We start from the raw sequence: 24372 nt of genomic DNA on the forward strand, positions 1-24372 counted from the left end.
GGGGAGGGGATGAACTGGCAGATTGGGATTGACGTATGCACACTATTGACGTGTGTGTGCTCAGTCGTGTCCGACTCTTTGCGACCCCATGGACTATGGGATTTTCCAGGCAAGAATACTGGGGTAGGTTGTCATTTCTTCCTCCAGGGGATCATCCTGACCCAGGGATCCAACCCATAACTCCTGTGGCTCCTGCATTGACAGGCAGTTTCTCTTACCACTGAGTCACCTGGGAAGCCCCAACACTATTGATACTCTTGTCAGTAAGGGTGGCTCACTGCAGCTCTGATGCTCAATGGAAGAAGAAAGGGCTTCGCATTTTGAACCACTTCCCACCCTCTGAGTGTTTCCTCCATGCCCAAGCACTGAGAAACCAGTTAGAAGATCCCATACTTTTCTGTTCCTTATCAGTTCCTTATCACACTTTTTTGTTCCAAACAAAGAGTTCTTTGTTTCCTTATCTATTATCATCTATCCGGGCTTCCCAGGTGGCCCTAGCGGTGAAGAGCCCGCCTGCCAATGCAGGAGACCTAGGAGGTGTGAGTCCACCCCTGGATCGAGGAGATCACCTGGAGGACATGGATGCCCACTCCAGGATTCTTGCTTGGAGGATTCCATGGAGAGAGGAGCCTGGCGTGCTATGGTCCATGGGGTCACAAAAGAGTTGAACATGACTGAAGTGACTTAGCAAGCACACATAAAATAGATAACTAAGGAGAACCCACTGTATAGCACAGAAGCTCTACCCAATGCTCGTGGTGATAAATAGGAAGGAAAGCCAAAAGAGGGGATATATGTATACAGAGAGCTGATCACTTTACTGTACAGCAGAAATGAACACAACATTGTAAAGAAACTATGCCCCAATAAACTTTTTTCAAAGAATAAAAAGAAAAATGGTGGGAAAAATGCTTAAAAAAAAAAAAAGAGAGAGAGACTGTTAGCAAAATACTACTTTGGGGATGGTTCCCCAAAGGCGGGTGTCTGGAGAGGTGTGCTCTGCTGTGCCTTTATTACTGCACGCCTCTCTGGAGTCATCTATCAGAGTTAATTTTTATAGGTCTTCCTCGAAAGGTTCCAAGCTCAAGGTTGGCAGGCAATGCTGTACCTGACAGAGACTGCTCTTAGCAAGTGCTCAATCGGCACCTGTAATTCTGTTGAATTTAGTTGAAATTCAGCAGGTCATGTGCCAACAATTTGTTTCCTAATTGTCAATCAGAAACAAAACAAAACAAGATCTTGTGAATGCTTGCTTCTTTGATATTATTTCTTTCTCAGTTGGACTAATTGTTCTTCCAGATTACAGACTTTTAACCGTGAGAATTAGACAAACACAAATCTCTCCATATAGTCTGCATGTGAGATGCAGTGAAATATCCAACATGCTCCCTCCCTGTTAGCTTGGTCACTTCCTGCCTTCTGTCTCAGCCTTTACCCAGTCCTGGGGAACTTTCAGTCCATTTCCTGCTGAACTTCTACTGAATCTTTCTAAAAATCTGCAAGAAGTAGTTTCACATACAGAACAGTTCTGTTCTCATAGACATAGAAATCCTCTTTCTAATGGGAAAAATTTTTCTAGATAACTATGAATATCTAGATAACTCTGGGCTTCCCAAATGGCTCAGTGGCAAAAAGAATCTCCCTGCCAAGGCAGGAATTGCCAGCAACCCCAGTTTGATTCTTGGGTCTGGAAGATCCCCTGGAGAAGGAAATAAAAACCCACTCCAGTATTCTTGCTTCTTGCCTGGAAAATCCCACGGACTAGAGGAACCTGGTGGGCTAGTCCATAGGGTTGTAAAGAGTCGGACACAACTGAGCATGCACGCACCATGTAAATGAATATACCGGTTTTAACTGTGGAATGTTTGCTGTGGTCTATGAGAAGTTAAAATCTTCATGTAATTCAAAGGGAGCTCAAAAGGAGCTCAAAGGGAGCTGAGGTACCCTGGGCTTCAAGATCCACAAGAGAAGTGAATGGGCTGATCCAATTATTCGCAGAACTCAAGGTTTTAAAACATAGGTGGGATTTATGCTGATACAATGGATGTCTAACCATCTACTTCAATCACAGTGGTCCAAGTGATTGAAGAATTATGCTCCATCTTATACTAGCAAAGACCTAAATTACTTAAAAATGTTAAACCCATATGACATAAAAAAGTACATATACAGTGGAATATTACTCAGTCATAAAAGAATGAAATAATGCCTTTTGCAGCAACATGAATGGACCTAGAAATTATTGAACTAAGTGAAATAAGCCAGACAGAGAAAGACAAATACCATATGAGAACACTTATATGTAGAATCTAGAAAAAAAACAAACCCAAATGAACTTATTTCCAAAACAGAAAGAGAGTTATACACACAGAATACAAACTTATGGTTATCAAAGGGGAAAAGGGGATGAGGGGAGGAGTATATTAGGAGGATGGGATTAACATACACACACCACTATATATAAAATAGATAAGCAACGAGGACCTACTATATAAGACAGGGAACTACACTCAATATCATGTAATAACCTATAACAGAAAAGAATATGAAAAAGAATATGCATATGAATCACTTTGCTGCATACCTGAAACTAACATGATATTGTAAATCAACTATACTTCAAGAAAATATTAAAAAAAAACATAGAAAAGTAAAAAAAAAAAAAAAAATCAAAATCAAGAAAAACTCATTTGAAGGGAGAGAGGGCCAAGGAGGGAAAGCGCTGAACACTCGTCTGGGAGCCATAAGGCAGAACAGGGCTGGCCTGGCTGTGCTCGGATCCTGGCACAGAGACTCCTGGCAACTGAACCCAAGAGGGGTCTGGGGCAGCCCCGTGGTGCTCACTGGTCACCAGGGGCAGCGTGTTCCAGCTCCTCAGGGAGACAGAGCTACTCCCCACGACGAGGGTCCATGTCCCACTGTGTTTGCAGGACGTGGACACTGGCAGAGTCTTGGGCAGCCTGACAACTCACAGCACTCACTGACTCAAGATGCCTGTTCCTTATCCCTTCATGTAAAAGGAATCTTTCACACAGAGCTTCACACAAGGGACTCTGGGAGCCTCGCAGCCTCAAACGTGGGCCCAAAGTCAATGAAGCGGCGGGTTTCACAGTTTTCCATCACAACACACAGACACGGCTCAGCACAGTAATCCCCAGGTGTGGGCGGGATGTCAAGCTAAGTCATTGGAGATGGGCTGTTTCTGAAGGACGTGTCTGATCTCCAACGTGGTCGAGAGTGTTTAGGATAGACTGGGTACCCGTGACCCATGGCTGCACATATATTGCTCCTCTCAACTGAGCTGCTGATAATAATCACTCAGCACCGTGTTCAGGTTATTTGCTCTGGTCAAAGCCAGGAGTGCGGTGCCCTTCTCAGAGCTCAGGTCTCTGAAGGAGGAGGCAAAGCAAACTCAGCGATGACAAAAGGGCTACCATTGAAAGGGGATCCTTTCTCCCAGGGCGCCTTCGCCATCGGCTGGGGAGACTCCTGTCACTGTGTGACCCTCCCTGTGAGCCAAGGCCGGGCAACGCCTGGTTGGTGATGGAGCAGGAATGGATGGGTGGATGAGGGGTGCTGGGGTGGGGATGGTGGCCCTGAGAAACCTGGGGAGACGCTTGCCGTGCTTCTATCTGCCTGTTTCTGCTCTTCCCCATCCCACTCCAACGTGCGGCTTCCTGGGTGGTTCAGCGGTAAAGAATCTGCCTGCTGATGTGGAGATGCAGGTTGCATCCCTCGGTTGGGAAGATCCCCTGGAGAAGGAAATGGCAACTTGCTCAGTATTCTTGCCAGGGAAGTCCCCTGGACAGAGGAGCCTGGCGGGCTCTAGTCCAGAGGGTGGCAAAAGAATTGGACACGAGTGAGTGACTAAACGACAACAGCAACACCAGAACATCACACAACTTGTCAAGGGCAGTGCTTTCTTCTGTAGCTACTGGTCTTTAGGTCACGGTCTTATCATTTTCTGATTATTAGAGCAGATGAAACAGAAGGCTCCCTTTCTCAGTGCTGACAGATGGGTTGATGAGAAGATGAAGACCCTGTCTGCTCCAGGTGAGCACCCCCCAGCCAGCCTCACGTCCTGACTCGAGGTGACTCCTGGGCAGATGGGGTCTGGGATGCCTCCCACCCTCCACAGTTCACGCCGTTACCTTAAACTTCTCCTCATAGTTCTCGAAGGCCTCCATGACCATGCACACAGCTTCCATCGAGCGCTCGAGCCGGCCGTCCACCCCGTTGAAGCGGTACATGCTGCCTGACACGTCTACCACCAGGCGCAGGCGCTTGGGTTTCTGTTGGGGGCTGCCCATCTGAGGGAGGGATGACAGAAAGGCCTTGAGAACCAGAAAACCATCACTGGCTGCTGTTCTGAAGGGTCTCATGCCAGCCCCAGAGTGCCAGCTGCCAGGTAGGTGGGTCAGCTGTAGGCTGCGTCCTGCACAAGGCTGTCCTGGCAGGTGGGGAGGCATGGGTTGGTACTGTTAGGAATCGGGTCGCACAGCAGGAGGTGAGTGGTGGGCTCCCCATCAATCATATTACCACCCAAGCTCTGCCTTATGTCAGATCAGTGGCAACATGAGATTCTCACAGGAGCATAAACCCTACTGTGAACTGTGCATGTGAGGAATCTAGGCTGCATACTCTTTATGAGAATCTAATGCCTGATAATCTGATTCTGCAGGAGGAGGAGGGGGCAACAGAAGATGAGATGGGTGGATGGTATCACCGACTCAATGGACATGAGCTTGAGCAAACTCTGGGAGATAGTGGAAGACAGGGAAGCCTGGCGTGCTGCAGTCTACAGGGTAGCAAAGAGTCAGACACGACTTAGCGACTGAACAATAACAATTATTTCATCATATAATCACAATGTAATAATAATAGAAATATCAATAAAGTACACAATAAACAAAATGTGTTTGAAACATTCTGAAACCATCCCCCCAACCAACCCTGCCTGGTCCATGGAAAAATTGTCTTCCATGAAACCTGTCCCCGGTGCCCAAAAAGTTGGGGACTGCTGATCTACAGAATTTCAGTAAATGGAGCTTCAGATTTGTGTTGGTAGTTGGGGCCACATGGGGGAGGATTTTCCTTTGAAATATGGTCCTTTCGAGACTCAACCTAGTCCAGTAAAACTTCCTTAATGAGACTGATGCCATCTTAAAAACAATAATCAGGAAAGAATATAAACCCCAATGTGTCATTTTCTCATTAAGCCTTAGAGCCAGTTTCTCTAGGAAGATGGAGCTATTCTGGCAGCCCACAGCAATTTTACCTGTTGTGTGGTGACCTGAAAATCACTTCCACATGGTCAGTAGGAAATGTCAGATTCCTAAACTCAGGGATGTGAGGGGCAGGGGTTTCCTGGAAAGAAGTGAAGGAAAATCTCTCTCTCTGTCTTTTGCCTTTAGGAAGCTTTCAGCTTTCTACTCCTTCCAGTTACTGAATTACCGCTTCTTTTTACTTTTCCTGGCATTAAAGGCATGAACGTGGCATCGAACTATAGGTCAGCAGCAACCATCAATTAAAATGTGAAACGCTTAGGAGTTTCAGTTTGGTTTTGGACCCAGGCCTGCCAATGTGCAGAAAGAAAAACAAAAGTATGCTTGTCAGATTTACTTACAAGAGAAAAAGGAGAAAAATTCCAGATTATTTGGTTACCATACACTCGCTGACATGTATGAAAACGAATGAGCGAAGTTAGTCATTTCAAGAAAATGCTGTGGGTACTGGAGTGTAATGGTTGGAGACAGATTCAGTGTGTTTCTGAAAAGCTTGTTGAGTCTGCCTACCTTAGGCACTGCCTAACAGTGTCTCATGCTCCATGACGACTCACAGTTTCAGATGTATTTAAACACAGTGGTGGACCACAGTGAGTCAGTAAAGAAAGAGGCCACTGACTCACACCCGTATGGCTCCCCGCCCACCCCACCGATCCCCCCGGGTCTCAGTGGCTACTCAGCAATTCCGATTATTCGAGGATTTTGGAAGTCCAGAGCCCTCTAAGAGACTCACCTGCTTGCCATTTTTTGCCCCTTGTATTACTGCAAATATTTTAATGTTATGGCTCTTAAACTTTACACTCTGGGAGAATTCCTTATTTTCTAAACATTTCTTTGGTCACATGATAAACACAGATCTTTAAAGGAACAGAACAGCAGAAAACCACTAAGATGGCTCTAGCGTTCTCATCTGCGTCACCCTCTGGGATTCAGGGGCGTGGAGTGACTTGTGTTTCCCCTCCAGGGCACCGCTCTGGGTCCTGAGGGCTCGTCTGTGAGATGGCAGCAGCCTCTGTGGCTTCCAGCAGCTGCTGGCAGGCACTGGCGGCACACCGGAGCCGGGGGTGGCGTGCACGTTCCCTCCGCCCGTCCCGTGACCTGAGGGTGGTCCTCCTTCTGCTGACAGCTTCGGCCCTTGGCGGGCAGCCCTCCCCATGACCTACCGTGTCCAGGTTCCAGTAAGTGCTCTCTCCTCCGCCCTTTCAGACCGAGGGCAGATCCCTGCTGTTGGAAGACCACACTGTCTCTTTTTGGACTTCCTACACCCCACCCTTACTTTTGTAAACAGTCTCTTTATTAGGTTCCCTCAAATGCTCAATTTGAGTGTGCCTGGTATTTCTTGACTCATGCTGGGATCTTGATTCATATAATAAACAGTGTAATATTTATGTTTTCTTCTAATTAAAAATATATATAATGCTTTCCTTGATGGCCATATTCAGGGTTTGTAGTCTTTCGACTAAAACAGCAACTCCAGGAAGCGTCTGCCTGTGAAGAAAGTCAAACTACAGATCCGAGGCTCCCAGGGCACCCATACTTACTTGTGGCTCCAGCTCACCCCGGCGTTTGTAGATGGCTTTTTCTCCAGTCAGCCCATCAATGATCTTGGCATCATCTAGCTCCCCAGTAGCCTGGTGTCTTAGCCACTGTCTTTCTTTACCTTTAGCCTACAAAGACACACACATGAATGCTTACTTTAGCTCTGGAGAGTCCCTGATACATTTTATGCATGAATAACAGGAAACACGGAGCTTCCCTGGTGGCTCAGTGGTAAAGAATCTGCCTGTCAATGCAGGAGACAAGGGTTCGACCCCTGGACTGGGGAGATCCCCTTGGAGAAGGAAATGGCAACCCATTCCAGTATTCTTGCCTGGAGAATCCCATGGACAGAGGAGCCTGATGGGCTACAACAGTCTGTGGGGTTGCCAAAGAGTTGGACATGACTGAGCAACGAAATAAACTGAACAACAACAACAGGAAACACTCCAGGGATCTTTTCAATATGTGCTGGTTCTGCACGAGCACAGCTTCATAAATGGACTGGTTTTGGCTCTGCTGACAAAGAAATGCCCTTTGTGTAGATTTTGTCCATTACATGTGTTTTAACATATGGAAGGACAAAATGAGCTCACGGCGCATATGAACAGGATAGTGGTATGCAAATGAACCTCTGGAGAAGTAAGCAATATCTGTAATGGTGATGCATCTCTTCTGGATTTTCTGTCACGGTACTCCTAGAAAATTTATTAGGTAACAAATTAATCAGCTTGAACTTGTTAACACTGTCTGCAAGCACAGAGAAAACGTAGTCTTCAGATTCTTAAATGTGATCTTCAGATTCTTCCTTTTCAAGAAGTTGTTGTTCAAGTTCTCTGTGACTTAGAGTACAAATGGGAGCGGCTGAGAATCACAGTGCGCAAACATTTTGTACCCTACTGACATTCTGATCATCTACATTCAGAAATCTCAATTCCTTTTCTAAAGGTATTTTCACATAATGCTTAAAACTATGCCCAGTGGACTAAGATGATAGTTAAGTGATAATGAGTCGTCATATCCCAATGAAGGCACAGGTTTATCAAAGCTGATATTTACATTAAGAACCCAGACAATGAAATAATACTCAGTGCTAAAAACAAATCAGCTATCAAGACGCGGAACGACATGGAGGTAACTTAAATGCGTATTACTAAGTGAAAGAGGTCCATCTGAAAATGCTACAGCACGTATGGTTCCAACAATACGACATTCTGTAAAAGGGCGAAGCTATGGGGAAAGTAAAAGAAGTCAGTGGTTGCCAAGGGTTGGTGGAGAGGGAGAGATGAAAAGGCAAGGCACAGAGGATCTTTAGGGCAGTGAAACTATTCTAGATGATGCTGTAATGGCAGATACATGTCATTACACATTTATCCAAACCCACAGAGTGTACAACACTCAGAGTGGCTCCTAATGTAAACTATGGACTTTGGGTGATAATGTGTCAGTAGAGGTTCATCACTTCTAGTAAATGTACCACATCGGCGGTGGGTGTTGATAATAGGGAAGGGCATGTGTGGGGGCAGGAGGGATACAGAAATTCTCTGCACTTTCTGATGAATTTTCTGGGAATCTGAAGTTGTTCTAAAAAACTGAAGTCTCTTAAAAAATCCAGTTATGAATATAATGATAACTCTTTACTATCAGTTCAGTTCAGTTCAGTCGCTCAGTCGTGTCCGCCTCTTTGCGACCCCATGAATCACAGCACGCCAGGCCTCCCTGTCCATCACCATCTCCCGGAATTCACTCGGACTCACGTCCATAGAGTCAGGGATGCCATCCAGCCATCTCATCCTCTGTCATCCCCTTCTCCTCCTGCCCCCAATCCCTCCCAGCATCAGAGTCTTTTCCAATGAGTCAACTCTTCTCATGAGGTGGCCAAAGTACTGGAGCTTCAGCTTTAGCATCATTCCTTACAAAGAAATCCCAGGGCTGATCTCCTTCAGAATGGACTGGTTGGATCTCCTTGCAGTCCAAGGGACTCTCAAGAGTCTTCTCCAACATCACAGTTCAAAAGCATCAATTCTTCAGCGCTCAGCCTTCTTCACAGTCCAACTCTCACATCCATACATGACCACAGGAAAAACCATAGCCTTGACTAGGAATGGCGGCGGTAAGGAGATACCCTTCATCCAAGGTAAGGAGCAGCGGCTGTGCCTTGCTGGAGCAGCCGTGAAGAGATACCCCACGCCCAAAGTAAGAGAAAGCAAAGTAAGATGGTAGGTGTTACAAGAGGGCATCAGAGGGCAGACACACTGAAACCATACTCACAGAAAACTAGTCAATCTAATCACAATAGGACCACAGCCTTGTCTAACTCAATGAAACCAAGCCATGCCCACAGGGCAACCCAAAAGGGGGGGGGTCATGGTGGAGAGGTCTGACAGAATGTGGTCCACTGGAGAAGGGAATGGCAAGCCACTTCAGTATTCTTGCCTTGAGAACCCCATGAACAGTATGAAAAGGCAAAATGATAAGATACCAAAAGAGGAACTCCCCAGGTCATTAGGTGCCCAATATACTACTGGAGATCAGTGGAGAAATAACTCCAGAGAGAATGAAGCGATGGAGCCAAAGCAAAAACAATACCCAGCTGTGGATGTGACTGGTGATAGAAGCAAGATCTGATGCTGTAAAGAGCAATATTGCATAGGAACCTGGAATGTCATGTCTATGAATCAAGGCAAATTGGAAGTGATCAAACAAGAGATGGCAAGGGTGAATGTCGACATTCTAGGAATCAGTGAACTAAAATGGACTGGAATGGGTGAATTTAACTCAGATGACCATTATATCTACTACTGCGGGCAGGAATCCCTCAGAAGAAATGCAGTAGCCATGATGGTCAACAAAAGAGTCCAAAATGCAGTACTTGGATGCAGTCTCAAAAACAACAGAATGATCTGTTTGTCTCCAAGGCAAACCATTCAATATCACAGTTATCCAAGTCTATGCCCCAACCAGTAATGCTGAAGAAGCTGAAGTTGAACGGTTTTATGAAGACCTATAAGACCTTTTAGAACTAACACCCAAAAAAGATGTCCTTTTCATTATAGGGGACTGGAATGCAAAAGTAGGAAGTCAAGAAACACCTGGAGTAACAGGCAAATTTGGCCTTGGAATGCGGAATGAAGCAGGGCAAAGACTAATGGAGTTTTGCCAAGAAAATGCACTGGTCATAGCAAACTCTTTACTATACTGAGCCTATTTTCATTTCAGCAATGCACCTGTCAAGACAAAGAGTGGCTCAAGGTAGAAAAAGCCTAAGACTTGGATTCAGCATGTGAAAATCCTAGTTTTGTCTCACTTTGGGCAGTTATTGAGATTCTCTGTGTCTCTGCAGCCCTGTCTCCAAACTGAGGGGACGCTGTGTCTGTGAACGCCTGTTTGAAGTATTACAGTCTGCATTTGGGCTTCCCTGGTGGCTCAGATGGTAAAGAATCCGCCTGCAATGCGGGAGACCCAGGTTCCCTGGGTTGGGAAGATCCCCTGAAGGAGGGGATGGCAACCCACTCCAGTATTCTCGCCTGGAGAATCCCCATGGACAGAGGAGCCTGACAGGCTGCAGTCCATGGGGTCACAGAGTCGGACATGACTAGGCGACTAAGCACAGCACAGTCTACGTTTAATTAGAAACAGAAGTCACTAGTATTAAGTGGCGGAGAAGGCAATGGCACCCCACTCCAGTACTCTTGCCTGGAAAATCCCATGGACAGAGAGCCTGGAAGGCTACAGTCCATGGGGTCGTGAAGAGTCGGACATGACTGAGCCACTTCACTTTCACTTTTCACTTTCATGTATTGGCAAAGGCAATGGCAACCCACTCCAGTGTTCTTGCCTGGAGAATCTCAGGGACGGGGGAGCCTGGTGGGCTGCTGTCTATGGGGTCACACGGAGTCGGACACGACTGAAGTGACTTAGCAGCAGCAGTAGCAGTATTAAGTGGAGGATTTCCCAATTAGTTTTTTTTTTTTTTACCCTTTGCCTCTTCCTAATTATATCAAAATAATGACAGTAATATTTTCTCAAGTAACTGGAATTGTCCCTAATTTGTAAGCTTCTAAGCATTAATCAAAGTCCAAAAAGTGACTTTGAAGCAATTTTTTTTTTTTCACTAATAGATCTATTCTTCAATAATAGAAATAGCTGAATTGCCTGTCTGCTAAGTCCAACAAATTATGGGGAAAATAACTGCTTAGGAAACCAGTTCATTTCATGTCTATTTTGACATTAGCATCAAGGTAGTTATATTAAGCTGGTTTGCTATTGATAGTAAACATTTTGAGAGACTTGGGTGGATAGTTAGTTACACGAAACATACTTTGCTTTCCAAAATTCATTTTTCTGCTCCAACATCAGCACTCTCAGCACTCAAAAGAAGCAGAAAACATCTAGAACCACTTAGCAGATATGTAACTGGATGAAAATATTCCATTATCTGGAGTTTGGTGGGTGGGTGCGGGGTGGGATGGGGTGGTGGTGGTATACCAAAAATCTCCTAAATAGCTATCCAAGGCTCTCAGCCATTTGGTTGTTCTCTAAGTTTGGACAGAGTCAGATCTAAGAATACAAGAGACCTGGGTTCAATCCCTGGGTTGGGAAGATCCTCTGGAGAAGGAGATGGCAATCCCACTGCAATATTCTTGCCTGGGAAATCCCATGGACAGAGGATACAGTCCATGGGATTGCAAAAGAATCGGAGACAACTCAGTGACTAAACAATAACAATCTTCTAGATATATTTATAAAGATCCCACTGTAATGAAGCTATCTGGAGTAAGGATGGTTTGTTATTTTAGATATTCCTATATTTACCTAAAGTATACTAGTACATTTACCATTTACCAGAAGAACTTTGTCTTCAATTTTCCTTAGTAGGCTTGTGAGATAGAAATCTCACTGGCCAGCTAACTATCAAAGTCACTTCATTACGAGGTAGCTCCTTAAGACTATAAAGTAAACAAATGTTAACTCTTTGCGACAGATTTGCAAAATCCTGTGCTATTGATATCAATTCCTGATCAGTGGTCAAGCACAGAGGCCGCTGTAACAGACTGAAGGCACAAGAAGGGGATGAGAGGTGGTATGAATTTGGGGGAAAGGTCTGACTTAAGAGAAAGAGAACCACGATCCAGAAAGGTGTGTTAAACAACCAGCCCAACAGCACTGCAAAATTCTTCTTTTGGTATCTATGCTAATAACTGGAAAAGAGCCTGATGCTGGGAGAGACTGAGGGCAAAGAGAGAAGGGGGCGACAGAGGATGAGCTGGTTGGCTGGCATCACTGACTCAATGGACAAGAGTTTGCACAAACTCAAGGTGACGGTGAAGGACAGGGAAGCCTGGTGTGCTGTAGTCTGTCAGGTTGCAGAGAGTCAGACACAACTTAGCAACTGAACAACAACAACGCTCATAATTAGTAAACATTATAATAAAAGGAGGTCCTTTCTAGGGGATCTATTATTGCCCTTAGTAAGGGGGTTATCAAATTACAAAATACTTATTTTTCCCTTATAATCTCATGTGTGTCTGCTGTCTCTAGACTGTCCATCATGGAAGAACCTAGAGATCTGGGGTCTTAACTTTCTTATGCTGGTTTGCTTCTTTTCCTGTGCACAGCTATCATCTTTTAATGTCCTCTCTCTAGTTTGAAGGCTTTGTTCCCATTCTGTATACCAATAAAAGAAAAAGACTTAATAAAATTTGGGGTGAGAGTGAAGGAAGGGATATGCTTTTTCCAGTATATCTGCCACCCACTTTTTTGGGTCAACTTTTAAAATTCAAGTATAATATACTCATAATAAAGTGTATAAATCTCAAGTGCAGAGGCAGGGAACTTTAAAAGCAAACACACCCTTGTAACACCCGCACCCCCCTGGGCCTCCCGGAGTCTCTCTTGGACTTGACCCAGGCCCTGCCAAGGACCCCTGCCCCGCACCTGCTTGACCTCTGGCATCACAGATTAGGTTTGTGTGTTTTTGCATTTCATAAAGTGGGATCATATAGCATGTACTCGTCTGTGCCTGGCTGCTTTGGTTCAACATCGTTCCTGGGAGAGGCACCAGGAACGATGCTGTTGTGTCCAGCAGCTCTTGATTCTCTGTCTCCACCATAACAGTGTCCAATCGTGTGACTTTTGACCAGACGTCACAAGTGATGTCTTATCTGCTGCTGCTGCTGCAAAGTTGCTTCAGTAGCGTCCGACTCTGTGCGACCCCATAGACGGCAGCCCACCAGGCTCCCCTGTCCCTGGGATTCTCCAGGCAAGAACACTGGAGTGGGTTGCCATTGCCTTCTCCAATGCATGAAAGTGAAAAGTCAAAGTGAAGTCGCTCAGTTGTGCTCGACTCTTAGTGACCCCATGGACTGCAGCCCGCCAGGCTCCTCCGTCCATGGGATTTGCCAGGCAAGAGTCCTGGAGTGGGGTGCCATGACTGTGTTATTTCCAGCTTGGGGCTATGGTGAGTAATGTTGCCATGAATATCCTTGACCATGTGTTTTGCAGCAGGTACATGTGTATTTCAGTTGGGTGGATATGCTGGATACACTCAGGTTTAGGAGATACCATGAAATAGGTTTCCAAAGTGGTTTTTCCAATTTACATTTCCCAGGATCAGTGTATGAGGGCTTCGTTTGTTTGTATCCTCACCAAAACTTGATATTGACAGTTTCTTTTTTTTTTTCTTTTAATTTTAGCCATCTTGGTGGGCACCTATTCTCTTCTTTTAAATTTTTATTTGTGGATAAATGAATTATTTTTGATTCTGCCTGTTACAGATATTTTTAGAAACAAGAACCAGTACTTTTTGTTTTTCAGAAGTGAAAGAATGTGCTAGGCTTTTGCTCCAGAACTATGGACACAAAGACATTTTTATATAGTAGCACTATTCATTCAAGTATACAGCTTGCAGATAAATATGGACAGATAATTTATTATCTATCATCTAGCCAGCCCACCAGTACTTGGAAACTCAAAACAGGAAGAGACATGTCAGGATGGGTGTTCTTGAAGGCGACGTGCTGGAGGCGGAGAGGCTCTTCAAAACTCTCCTGAGGGCTGGAATACAAATATTGATTATTTTGGTCTGTTTATTTTATGGGATTCATTAAAATGCTTCTTTAAATAGTAAGTTCCTACTGTATTTAAATATATATTTTTACTTATAACAAAGAGCCAAGACATGTTCTTTACTGTTATTTCTATTGCATAAAGAAAAGTATTCTTGTAAATATGTCCATTTGTTTTGTATTATGTCATCAATTTATACTAATGAGAATTCATTATATATAAAGATAGGTTTCACTAGTAAAAAGTCTACATTACAGACTTTCTAAAAAAGAAATATAGTTTTATTACTTTCATATAAAGAACGATTAGCGTGCTCAGAGGATGACGTATTCTGGTTAATTTCATTTTCTGGGAAATAATTTGGTTAACCAGAAGGCACACACAGACTCACACACACACCACACATCTATGGCAGTGAGGACACCAGGAGGAACAAACTTGACAAAAACCAATTATCTTGCGGTTTGTGACACTGGGTCTTGTGACTTCAGCACTGAAAGTGTTCTGACTCATCTTAAATCTTCACTTATTTGGGTTATGGTTAAGCAAGACTTCTTTTATTTTCTTTGACAGAGTTGCCATTATAATTATTTGATTTATTTATTTTTGGCTGGGCTGCGTCTTCGCTGTCGCACAGGCTTTTCTCTAGTTGTGGTGAGCAGAGGCTACCCTCCGCTTGTGGGCGCGGGCTTCTCGTTGCGGGAGCAGCGGCTCTAGGGCCGACGGCTTCAGTAGCTGTGGCTCCCGGGCTCTAGAGCGCAGTCTCAGTAGCTGCGGTGAGCGGGCTTAGCTGCTCCGCGGCATGTGGGATCTTCCTGGATCTGGTATCGAACCCACGCCTCCTGCACTGGCAGGTGGATTCTTTGCCGGTGAGCCAGCAGGGAAGCCCAAAGACTTCCTTTAGCTATAAACTCTACAAGCAAGCCAATCTTCTACTATTCCTTTAGAATTAATGGAAAGATTAGAAAGGTTTAAGCGGCTTTGTAGAAAGCACATCCATTCTACAGAGTAAGACGTATAGATGACCATCACTAAATACTTGTTGGGTATATAGATATAAATAGATATAAATGGATATTGAGGATACCTGGGAGTAGTGATTTTTTAAAATTAAATATTAGCTTCCGTTATTTAAACATTTCTCCATGTTTGACTAACATATACTTTTTTGCTATTGATTCGTACCATTCAAACAAAAAGGATGCTGAATTAAGGTAAACTTTGTATATTATTGGTAAAATAACAAATTATAAATCATTGGAAACAATAAAAAATTTTTCTTTATGATTCTTGATATTTTGACATAATATAAATAGCCACTAAATACCTGTTAGGTTGCCAGTTGCTCTAAAGGGTGAAATGGTATTGTAAAAAGGAGCATCTATGGACCTTCCTGTTTTAGGGAATTCCCTGTTTCTTGAAGTAACATCTCATTGCCAGGGAAAAACAAAACAGAACACTAGTGACTCATGTCCTTCACAAAGGTGATTCTTGTTAGAAGAGCGGTAGTCTTGGATGGTGACAAGGAGCTGAACCATTACCCGAGTGACAACATACTGGCATTTTACAGTGAGTTGTTATGAGCAATTTCACGTCCCTCCTTCCAGAATTAAAAATTTTTTACTTCAAAGCAGCAGGGAGCTGCATGTATCCGTGAGCATGTGTAACAGGCAGCTTAAACTCAATAGCTCAAAACTGGCCCCAGAGCCCGTCCTCCACTCTCCCCAAGTTCTCGCGACAAGAGGCAACGGGCAACCCTGTTCTTTCAGCTGTTCAGCGCACATATCTGGGAATCGTCTTTGGCTTCTCTCTCCCTGGAGTCTCACACCTAGGCCGCTGGCACAGCCTCTCAACTTCGGTGGCATCTGCCCATCTAGTACCGCGCCCACGTCAGCCCTAGGTCAGCGGCCACCTCCGCCCACCTGGAGCACTTCAACAGCATCCTACTCGCTTCCCGCCCCCTGACAATCCCCTCTCCACAAAATAACCAGGGTATTTATCAAAACATGTGATTTGCAAGAAACATATCTAAAAAATACCAGCATGATTAAACTCTTAAAAAGCCTGACTTAACTCCAATTTCTCTAACCTAGGAATGAAATAGTATTTGTTTCTCTTCTTTGTCACATGCATTATCATACTTTTTGCTTCCTTCTATTTATACCAATTTTTTGAGTTTTAACTTTTGAGATAATATGGGGATTCAGGCCCTATTTATTATTTTTAAACTTACTATTTTTACATTGTGTACCTTTAGAAAGCATTATTCTTCATATTTAAACTTTCTTTTCAACATATTTCCCACAATTATTTAGACCTGATTCTGTGTTCAGCTGCTTGTAATGCTCACTGCTGGTCCTTTAATACCACAGAATTCCCATGTTTTTATTTTTAGCATTTATTCATTTGGCTACATGCAGTCTTAGTGCAATATGTGGGATCTAGTTGCCCGACCAGGGATCAAACGTGGGCCCCCTGCATTGGGAGCATGGAATCTTAGCCACTGGACCTCTAGGGAAGTCCCAAGTTCCCCATTCTCAAGGAATTTGATTCCTTTCTCAACTGGCTAGAATACTGACACATATATATGTATAATGTGTATACGTATTGAATTCAAAATTTAAGTGACATATATTTTTAAAGCCTCTGAATATCTGAAGATGCCTTTCTGTCAGTTTTGCACTTCGGCTGAGTAGAGAATTCTTGGGTTACTTTTCTCCCCTCAGATCCTGCAGACGTTCTTCACAATCTTCTGGTGTTCAATACATGTAAGATGAATTTTTCTTTCTTGGATGACAGCTTAGTTTTTGTCTTCCTGTTTGCTTTTATATTTCCTTTGTTTTTGAAGTGTTAAATTCCGTGAGGCTGTAGTGAGGTGTTTATCTCTTTTCATTAACTTTGCCTGGCACTCAGTAAAGCTCTTTTGATCCATTGACTTAGGCCTGTCTTCAGCTCACATGTTTTTACTATTACTTGAATTATTGCTTATGTGTGATTTTTGGTGGCCTCTTTGGGAATATTGCTGGCTCATTCAGTATATATTTACTGGGCACTTACCATTAGCTAAATACTGTTCTACTTGTTGGGAAGGCTCACGGATCCATATGTTAGCACTCTGCTCTGTTTTTATTGACCAGCTTTCTTAGGGTTTCTACCTCTACAGTATGGAATAACAATTCAAGTTTTCCATTCACATTAGTAATTAGACTTCAGACTGAACTGAGTCTGTTCTTCCTCCTTTTAATGTAGATTTTAACCTTGGCATTGCATTTTTCATTTTCTTCGAGTCCTTCCTTATGGCGTTCAATTCCCTTATTATTCCTGCTTGCCTCTTGGCCAGATCCTTTTAAGATGTCTTATTTCACTTACTTCAGGCTTCTTTGAATTGTGAGAACACAAAACAGATGTTTTCTAAAAATCGTTGTTTTCTGAAGAAAATATTCTAGCCTGTTGACATCGTCTTCTTCTATGTCTTATTACTTATTATTCTACCTCACTGCAGAATAATTTCATACATCTCATCTTATTTAATTTTTTTGTGCTCTTATTCTTGGATGATGAGACGGCTGTTCAAAACTGTTTGACAACAGATTGGATAGATTCTCCACTTTGTTATTATTAGAAGTCTCCTTGAAGATTTTAGACTGGTATTAGCAGTTGAAGCAAACCTGTACCACTAGCTCAAGAGCTCAGCAGGAAAGGAGTTGGAACTGTGGACAGTCACAGCATGAGAGCTTCATCTCCACATCATTTCTTATTTTGTTTGGAAAAACCATTGCAGTGGGGCCATTTGGCCTTTGTTTGATCTCGTCTTCAAGCCAAGGATAAGTTGGGGCTGGTCTGGCCCCTTTCCCAGGGTTATTGCCTTTCCAGCTTTCTGCTTGTCGCCTCTGCCACCGTGTAAAACTCAGACCTCCCACCCCCACCGCTCAGAGCGCTGCTGCTGTCAGACACTGCTACTTGTAGTGACAACGTGGAGGTCAAGAGATCGTCCTGACCTTCTAAGAAAATGAAAAATGCAATGCCAAAGTGGAAATCTACATTAAAAGTAGGAAGAACAGACTCAAGCCAGTCTTAAGTCTAATTACTAAAGTGAATGGAAAACTTATTCCATACGATCCCTTGGAGAAGGAAATGGCAACCCACTCCAGTATTCTTGCCTGGAGAATCCCATGGATGGAGGAGCCTGTTAGGCTACAGTCTACAGGGTTGCAAAGAGTCGAACAAGACTGAGCGACTTCACATAGAGGTAAAAACCCTAAGGATGCTGGTCAATAAAAACAGAGCAGAGAGCTAACATACGGAGCCTTCTCACCAGCTCTCGGGGTCTCTCTTCTCCTCCCCGTCTTTCCAAGTAAGAGATGTTAATGTGATTTGTGGTCTCACGGACTCACTTGCTAGTACTGCTGTTTCTTAGGAGTCGGAATTGTCTTTGGTACTATTTTCCATAGGGGTCACATTGCATTAAATTTAGCAAAAACTCTTCAAATCTTCTCGTACGTCATTAGCACTCTTCCCTATTACATGGGTTTTTCAGTTTACAGCCTTTTAGTTTTTGAATCCTTCTAATGGTCACCTGTCAAAGACTGAGTTCGATGCCTTTGCTCATAGAGCCTGGATGTCAGGACTGTATTTCTCGGTGGTGCTCAGTTAAGCTGTCCTCTTATGGCCATGGAGAGGCTACTGCAGCCTGGCGTGCTGCAGTCCATGGTGTCACAGAGTCAGACACGACTTGGTGACTGATGCTTTGTGACGAGTCACTCGTGTGCTAAGAAGCAGTAATTAGCATTTTACTGTTATCTGGAAATGCAGATGTTCCTTGACAGGACTGCCTCCATTTCTCCCTGCTGCATGCCCCCGTCCCCCCGCCCCGACCCCCGCCAGACCACTAACTCTTTGCTCTCTGCGGTCACCTTTGTCTACACATCTTTCCTCTTGGCTTAGGCTGTTCTTCTATACAGATGACCATAAAAGCACAGAGATATCTGTATAGATATGCAAGCCTGTCTGGTCCTAATCTTGCTCTTGAACTTGAGTCATAACTTAAAATCTTCAAGTATCATGCTCGACATTTCTCCATGGATGTCCCAGTAGTGCGAAAACATCAGAACAGCCAGAGCAAACATCTGCTTTCTCCACAAGCCTCTCCTTCTCATGTGCTCCTTGTTTCTGTCCCCGAGGGCTCAAAAGCCTCACTATGCCCCTCTCCCCACATGCCCTCAGGAACTCTGCAGTCCTACCTCCCTAGTCCCATCCTGTCCTCTTCATTTCAATTACCCTGCTTTGGGTGCCTATCACTTCCCACCTGACTAACTGAAGTGATGCTATGATCTGACTTCCTGCCTTCCACTTCTCTCTCCTCTGATATTAGATCCCTTCATGGGCTTCCCAGGTGGCTCAGTGGTAAAGAATCTACTTGCCAATGCAGGAGACACAGGTGACTCGGTTCCATCCTTGGTGTTGGGAAGATCCCCTGGAGGAGGAAATGGCAACCCAGCCCAGTATTCTTGCCTGGAGAATCCCATGGACAGAGAAGCCTGGTGGGCTACAGTCCATGGGGTCGCTAAGAGTCAGACACGGCTGAGCATGAGCACAGGACTTAAATGATCATAAAACTTCTTTTTTTTTAGGAAAATATTATTTATTTATTTGGCTGTGCCCAGTCTTAGATGTGACGTATGGAATCTTTAGTTGAGGCTTGTGGGAGCTAGTTCCCCAACCAGGAATCGAACCTGGGTCCCCTGCATTGGGAGCATGGAGTCTTAGCCATTGGACCACTAGGGAAGTCCCTGAAACTACATACAGAAGATAACACCACACCACTCCCTTTCTCGGTCGCTTCCACAATCCTCACTGACTACAAAAGGTAGTCAGCATGGATTCACCTTCTTTCCAGTTTTCTCTCCACCACCCCCTACACACAGGCCCAGCCCGAAGCTGTGAATTCTACAGTCACGCTGGAGTTTGCCATTCTCCAAACAGCTTTGTGTTAAAGTCTTTGTCTTCTTCTCAATGGTTCCTCCTATCTTGACCAGAGCTACCCAAACTGCTTTTAGTGTGTGAACATTTGTTACTGGTCTGTGATAAAATAGGTCACATACATTGATAGTAATCATTTAGAAATTTATATGACAATTTGACAAAGTAATTTTAGGTTTGTTGAACCTAAGATTTAGTAATATGGGCTTAGATTTTGTATGCTGGTTTTTTTATGTCATTTTTTCACTAATTCATTTATATTATATAAAGTATTAATCTGTTAAAAGGAAAAGAGGGTTGAAGAACAAGGTAGCCTTTGTGAGAAGTTACTGGAAACAATCAACTGGGCTCTTGCAGAAATAAGCTTCTTTGCGTACATTCTAAGTTGCTTCAGTCGTGTCTGACTCGTTGTGACACCATGGACTGTAGCTTCTTTAGGATCCACTAAACTGGTTACTAGGATGTGAGAGACACACGAACATAAAGGTATTCTTTTCCCAATTAACATGTGTGAAGGACTGGTCTTAAAAAAAAAAGTATTCGTTTGTGATCAGTTGAATAAAAAACAAAACCTGGCCCCTCTCCACAGGAAGTTTGAGAGGCGCTGGTCAAAACCATCTTTCCACCAGCATCCTTAGAAGAGTTGCCAATTGAAACCATACTCATCCTTCATGGTCCAGCTCAAATGACACTTCCTCTGTGAGTTCCTCCTTAACTGCCCAGCCTAGAAGTTGCTCACACAGCTGTCTCCAGAACCACAGCACTTAGTTAAAAACTTTCTGAAGCTTTACCAGTTGTGTCTTCTCTTACAGCTATATGCACCTTCTTCACCAGGTTGGGTGTTGAGGTCAAGAACCATTATGCAAAATAGATGTTCAGTCCCCTGGGTGAAATATAGTTATTATAGATTAAATAAAGTGAATGGGGAAATGCTTTCCATTCTTTGCCTACCGCAAAGTGGGGGCTCTGAATAAAGTTCCTGACCAGGCAGCCACCCGCCTCCCAGCCTGAAAGCCTTCTGCACATCACACTGAGTGGTACCCTGCCCGTGGCTGGCCCCCAGCCCACACCTGGGCTCACACAGTGTCAGCCCTTTCTCTATGCTGTGCCTTCCCCTGGGCATTGTTTTCACCCTGGTCTGTCTAGTAAATACTCGACTGTCCTTCAAGACTCAGGTCATGGATTCTTTCCTTCAAAATCTATCCTAAGAGTTCCCTCATGGTCCAGCGGTTAAGAAGCCACCTGCCAGTGCAGAGGACCCAGGTTCTATCCCCAGTCCGAGAAGATCCCCCATGCTTCGGGGCAACCAAGCCCGTGTGCCACAACTACTGAGCCCAAGCACCCTAGAGCCCATGCTCCTCAACAAGAGAAGCCACTGCAGTGAGAAGCCTGTGCCCCACAACCAAAGCAGCTCCCACTCACTGCATCCAGAGAAAGCCCATGTGCAGCGACAAAGACCCAGCAGAGCCAAAAGTTCCAGGAATAAATAAAATGTGAAATTCCTCCCTGAGTCTTTCTCCTCTGGGCATCCACTGCATTCTCTTCCTTGCTCTCCCCAGGCACTTACACATTGAACAGAAATGATCTGTGCAGGTGCCTGTCCTCCCCACGCCTCTAGGCTAATAGCTTTGTTGAGTACGGAGATAATATCTTATTAATCTTTGTGCCTTCAGTGCCAAGCACAGCGCACATCAGTGTTCAGAAACACTATTTATCTGAACAACATGCCCATTTTGAACCATTGAAGGAAAAATAAAGAAGATAACTGTTGGTCCACGGAGATATCATGCCTCGCAAATCAAATCAGAGAAAGGCTAATTTAGTTGAGCCTGAGAATGAAATTACGGATGGCTGATTAGGAAAAAAACACTAGAGAGAAGATAGGGTTAAACTCAGTGGCTTTTTGTAGAAATGGATATTTTCTTTGTTAGGGAAAGCTGGAATCAGAGATTCAGATTCTGAACTGAGTATAACTAGAGTTACTGCAGATTCTACTATTCTAACAAGGAAACTCTTGCTATTGATTCATAAAAGGTTCAACCGCCAGGATGCTATGATATCCCATGAGGAAGCCAGTGAAGAAGCAAGAGGAGGTCACTGGTGAAAGATGTCTTAACATGTGGAAGAGGCATTAACTTGGGGCAAGACAGTCCCTTTGCTCAGATATCGGTCTAGCCTCCTGGAATCTATGCGTGGGCTTCAAGCTGTGCTTTGTAAAGTTACCCCAAAGGGAGATTTGCTAGTTCCTGGCCAGACTTTGTGCTGTTCTCCAAGGAAACACCCCTGGTTCCTGGGATTCCACAATAACCCCCAGACAGCTGCATGGTATGAGTCAATCAGAACCACGTAGGACGGGCAGGAGATGCCCCAAAGGGGTCCAAATCCAGGTCTCCTCTTGCTTTGGTTGTAAACTACAGATCCATATTCTACAGCAGGCCCTGTCTATCTTTGGCCAGTAGCTATTTTCAACTGCCACTAGGGTTCCAAACTGACGACCAGAAAGCCCATTTAACACCTTGGTGGATTAAAAAAAAAAAAAAATTCCCTAAGGGAAACACTTGAAAATATTTTAAGAAGTCACCACAGTGGATCTGACTTTTCTTCCTTTGATTGATCTTGTAAACATAACATTTATCTTAAAGAATTGATGTGAAATTAAATGCAACAATGTTTGTAAAAGTAACTATAGCGTGGTGCCCAATGAATACCAATCAACACATTAACCAGAAGGGAATTCTGATTCCTTCAGTTAAAAACATATTCTTGCATTTCTTGCTAGAACTGTGAATCTCCCAGTGGCCCTTTTGTTCACAGGGTAAAACCCAGTGTTGCCATGCTCTCACAGCATCCAGGGCCGGATCACCATCTGGTCCTCACAACATGGCCCGCCTTCTCCCTTGCCGTCATCTCCCACCACGCACACAGTCTTCTCAGTCACACTGAATTACGTGCTCCTCTCTGAGCTCACTGTGCTCTCCTAGGCCTCAGTGCACTTGTACGTGCTGTGTCCCATGTCAGAAATGTCCTGACTCCTCAACCAGCTGGAAAATTCCTCAGGATCTTTCAAGAGTGAACTCAAGCATTTCATCTTCCATAAAGCCGATTCTCACTCACCTCGCCAGAAGGTTCTCTACAGAACGCCATGCACATTCTTCTCTATAGATCTTAGGAAACCGTTCGCTTAAGTTCCTTCTTTGACAGCAAGGGCTGCATTTTGTTTCCCTGTCCCATCAATAACTTAAGAAATGAACGAACGACGTGACTATACCCCCTCTTCATTCTAGGTGCCAGCACCACTTGGCATCATCCTCATCTCCCGGGAATCCCTCCTTTTGGCTCTTATTCACCTACTGCCTGGCCTGGGAGCTTAGAGCTCCTCAGAAGCTGCCCTCAATGCCCAGGGCAATGAGCATTTGTTAAGTGGAAGAGAATTCAATCATTCAGCATGATATTATTCTAGTAGAGGTGGAGTGCTCATAGGTCTAGATAAGGGAAATCAGGAAGTCTGATGCTTTTGAAGTCACCGGTCAAACTGCTGCTTCCTGGACAGGAGGAAAGCTGAGGTCAAACATTTTTACTAAAATTCAACTAAGACAGCCACGGAGTGACCCACAGATTTTATGCAGACATTTTGGCATTAGTTAATTTTTTCTGACCATCTGGCTAGGATACAGAGAAATTTCTCCAGTGGTTCTGGGGTGAGTCTAATTGGGTGACCAGATTATTTTCTTGGTTCGTTCATGTTGATTACCTGTAAATTATCCAGGATAATTCGGAGGGAGTGCACCTGTCGTCGAACAGCTCCTGAAAACCTTTCATAGGTGGCAGCATCATATTCACTCATTTGGATCTCCTTTAGCCTAAAATTGGAGGGTGAAAAAGACAACAGCTGAGAGCAAGTACCCGTGGATCTTTTACTGACAGTCGTCTACTGCTGGAAATAGCCAACTTCTTAGTAACTCAGTTTACCTTTGAGGAGAAAAAGCAAGAAGTCAGAGAGAACACCTGCATGGACACCAAGGGGGAACAGGGGTGGGAGAAACTGGGAGGCTGGGATTGATGCATGCAGACTACTGACTGCTGCGCTTGCTTAGTCGCTAAGTCCTGCCTGATCCCCATGAACTAGAGCCTGCCCACCAGGCTCCTGTCCGTGGGATTTCCCAGGTAAGAATGTTGGAGTGGGCTGCCATTTCCTTCTCTTCCCAACCCAGGGATCAAATCCGCATCTCCTGCATCAGCAGGCAGATTCTTTACTGCTGAGCCACCAGAGAGGCCTGTATGCTACTGATGAAAGTGAAAGTGAAAGTCGCTCAGTCGTGTCTGACTCTTTGCAACCCCATAGACTATATTGTCCATGGAATTCTCCAGGCCAGAATACCAGAGTGGGTAGCCTTTCCCTTCTCCAGGGGAGCTTCCCAACCCAGGGATCAAACCCAGGTCTCCCGCAATGCAGGCAGATTCTTTACCAGCTGAGCCCCAAGGGAAGCCCAGGAATACTGGAGTG

The 24372-nt window shown here is 44.4% G+C and overlaps 1 protein-coding gene across 1 annotated transcript in view; it reads right to left on the minus strand.

Annotated features, from left to right (window-relative positions):
• The window catches only part of VWA8 (von Willebrand factor A domain containing 8), a 380884-nt gene that overhangs the window by 22647 nt on the left and 333865 nt on the right, over positions 1–24372 (minus strand). The window contains exons 40-42 of the mRNA XM_040267183.1: positions 23620–23728; positions 6827–6952; positions 4152–4310 (exon numbers count right to left, since the gene is read on the minus strand). Coding sequence (XP_040123117.1) covers positions 4152–4310; positions 6827–6952; positions 23620–23728 — 394 coding nt within the window. The remainder of the gene's footprint in view (positions 1–4151; positions 4311–6826; positions 6953–23619; positions 23729–24372) is intronic.

This window comes from Oryx dammah, unplaced genomic scaffold (genome assembly GCF_014754425.2).
Source record: "Oryx dammah isolate SB20612 unplaced genomic scaffold, SCBI_Odam_1.1 HiC_scaffold_24, whole genome shotgun sequence".
In the NCBI taxonomy this organism is placed as follows: domain Eukaryota; kingdom Metazoa; phylum Chordata; class Mammalia; order Artiodactyla; family Bovidae; genus Oryx; species Oryx dammah.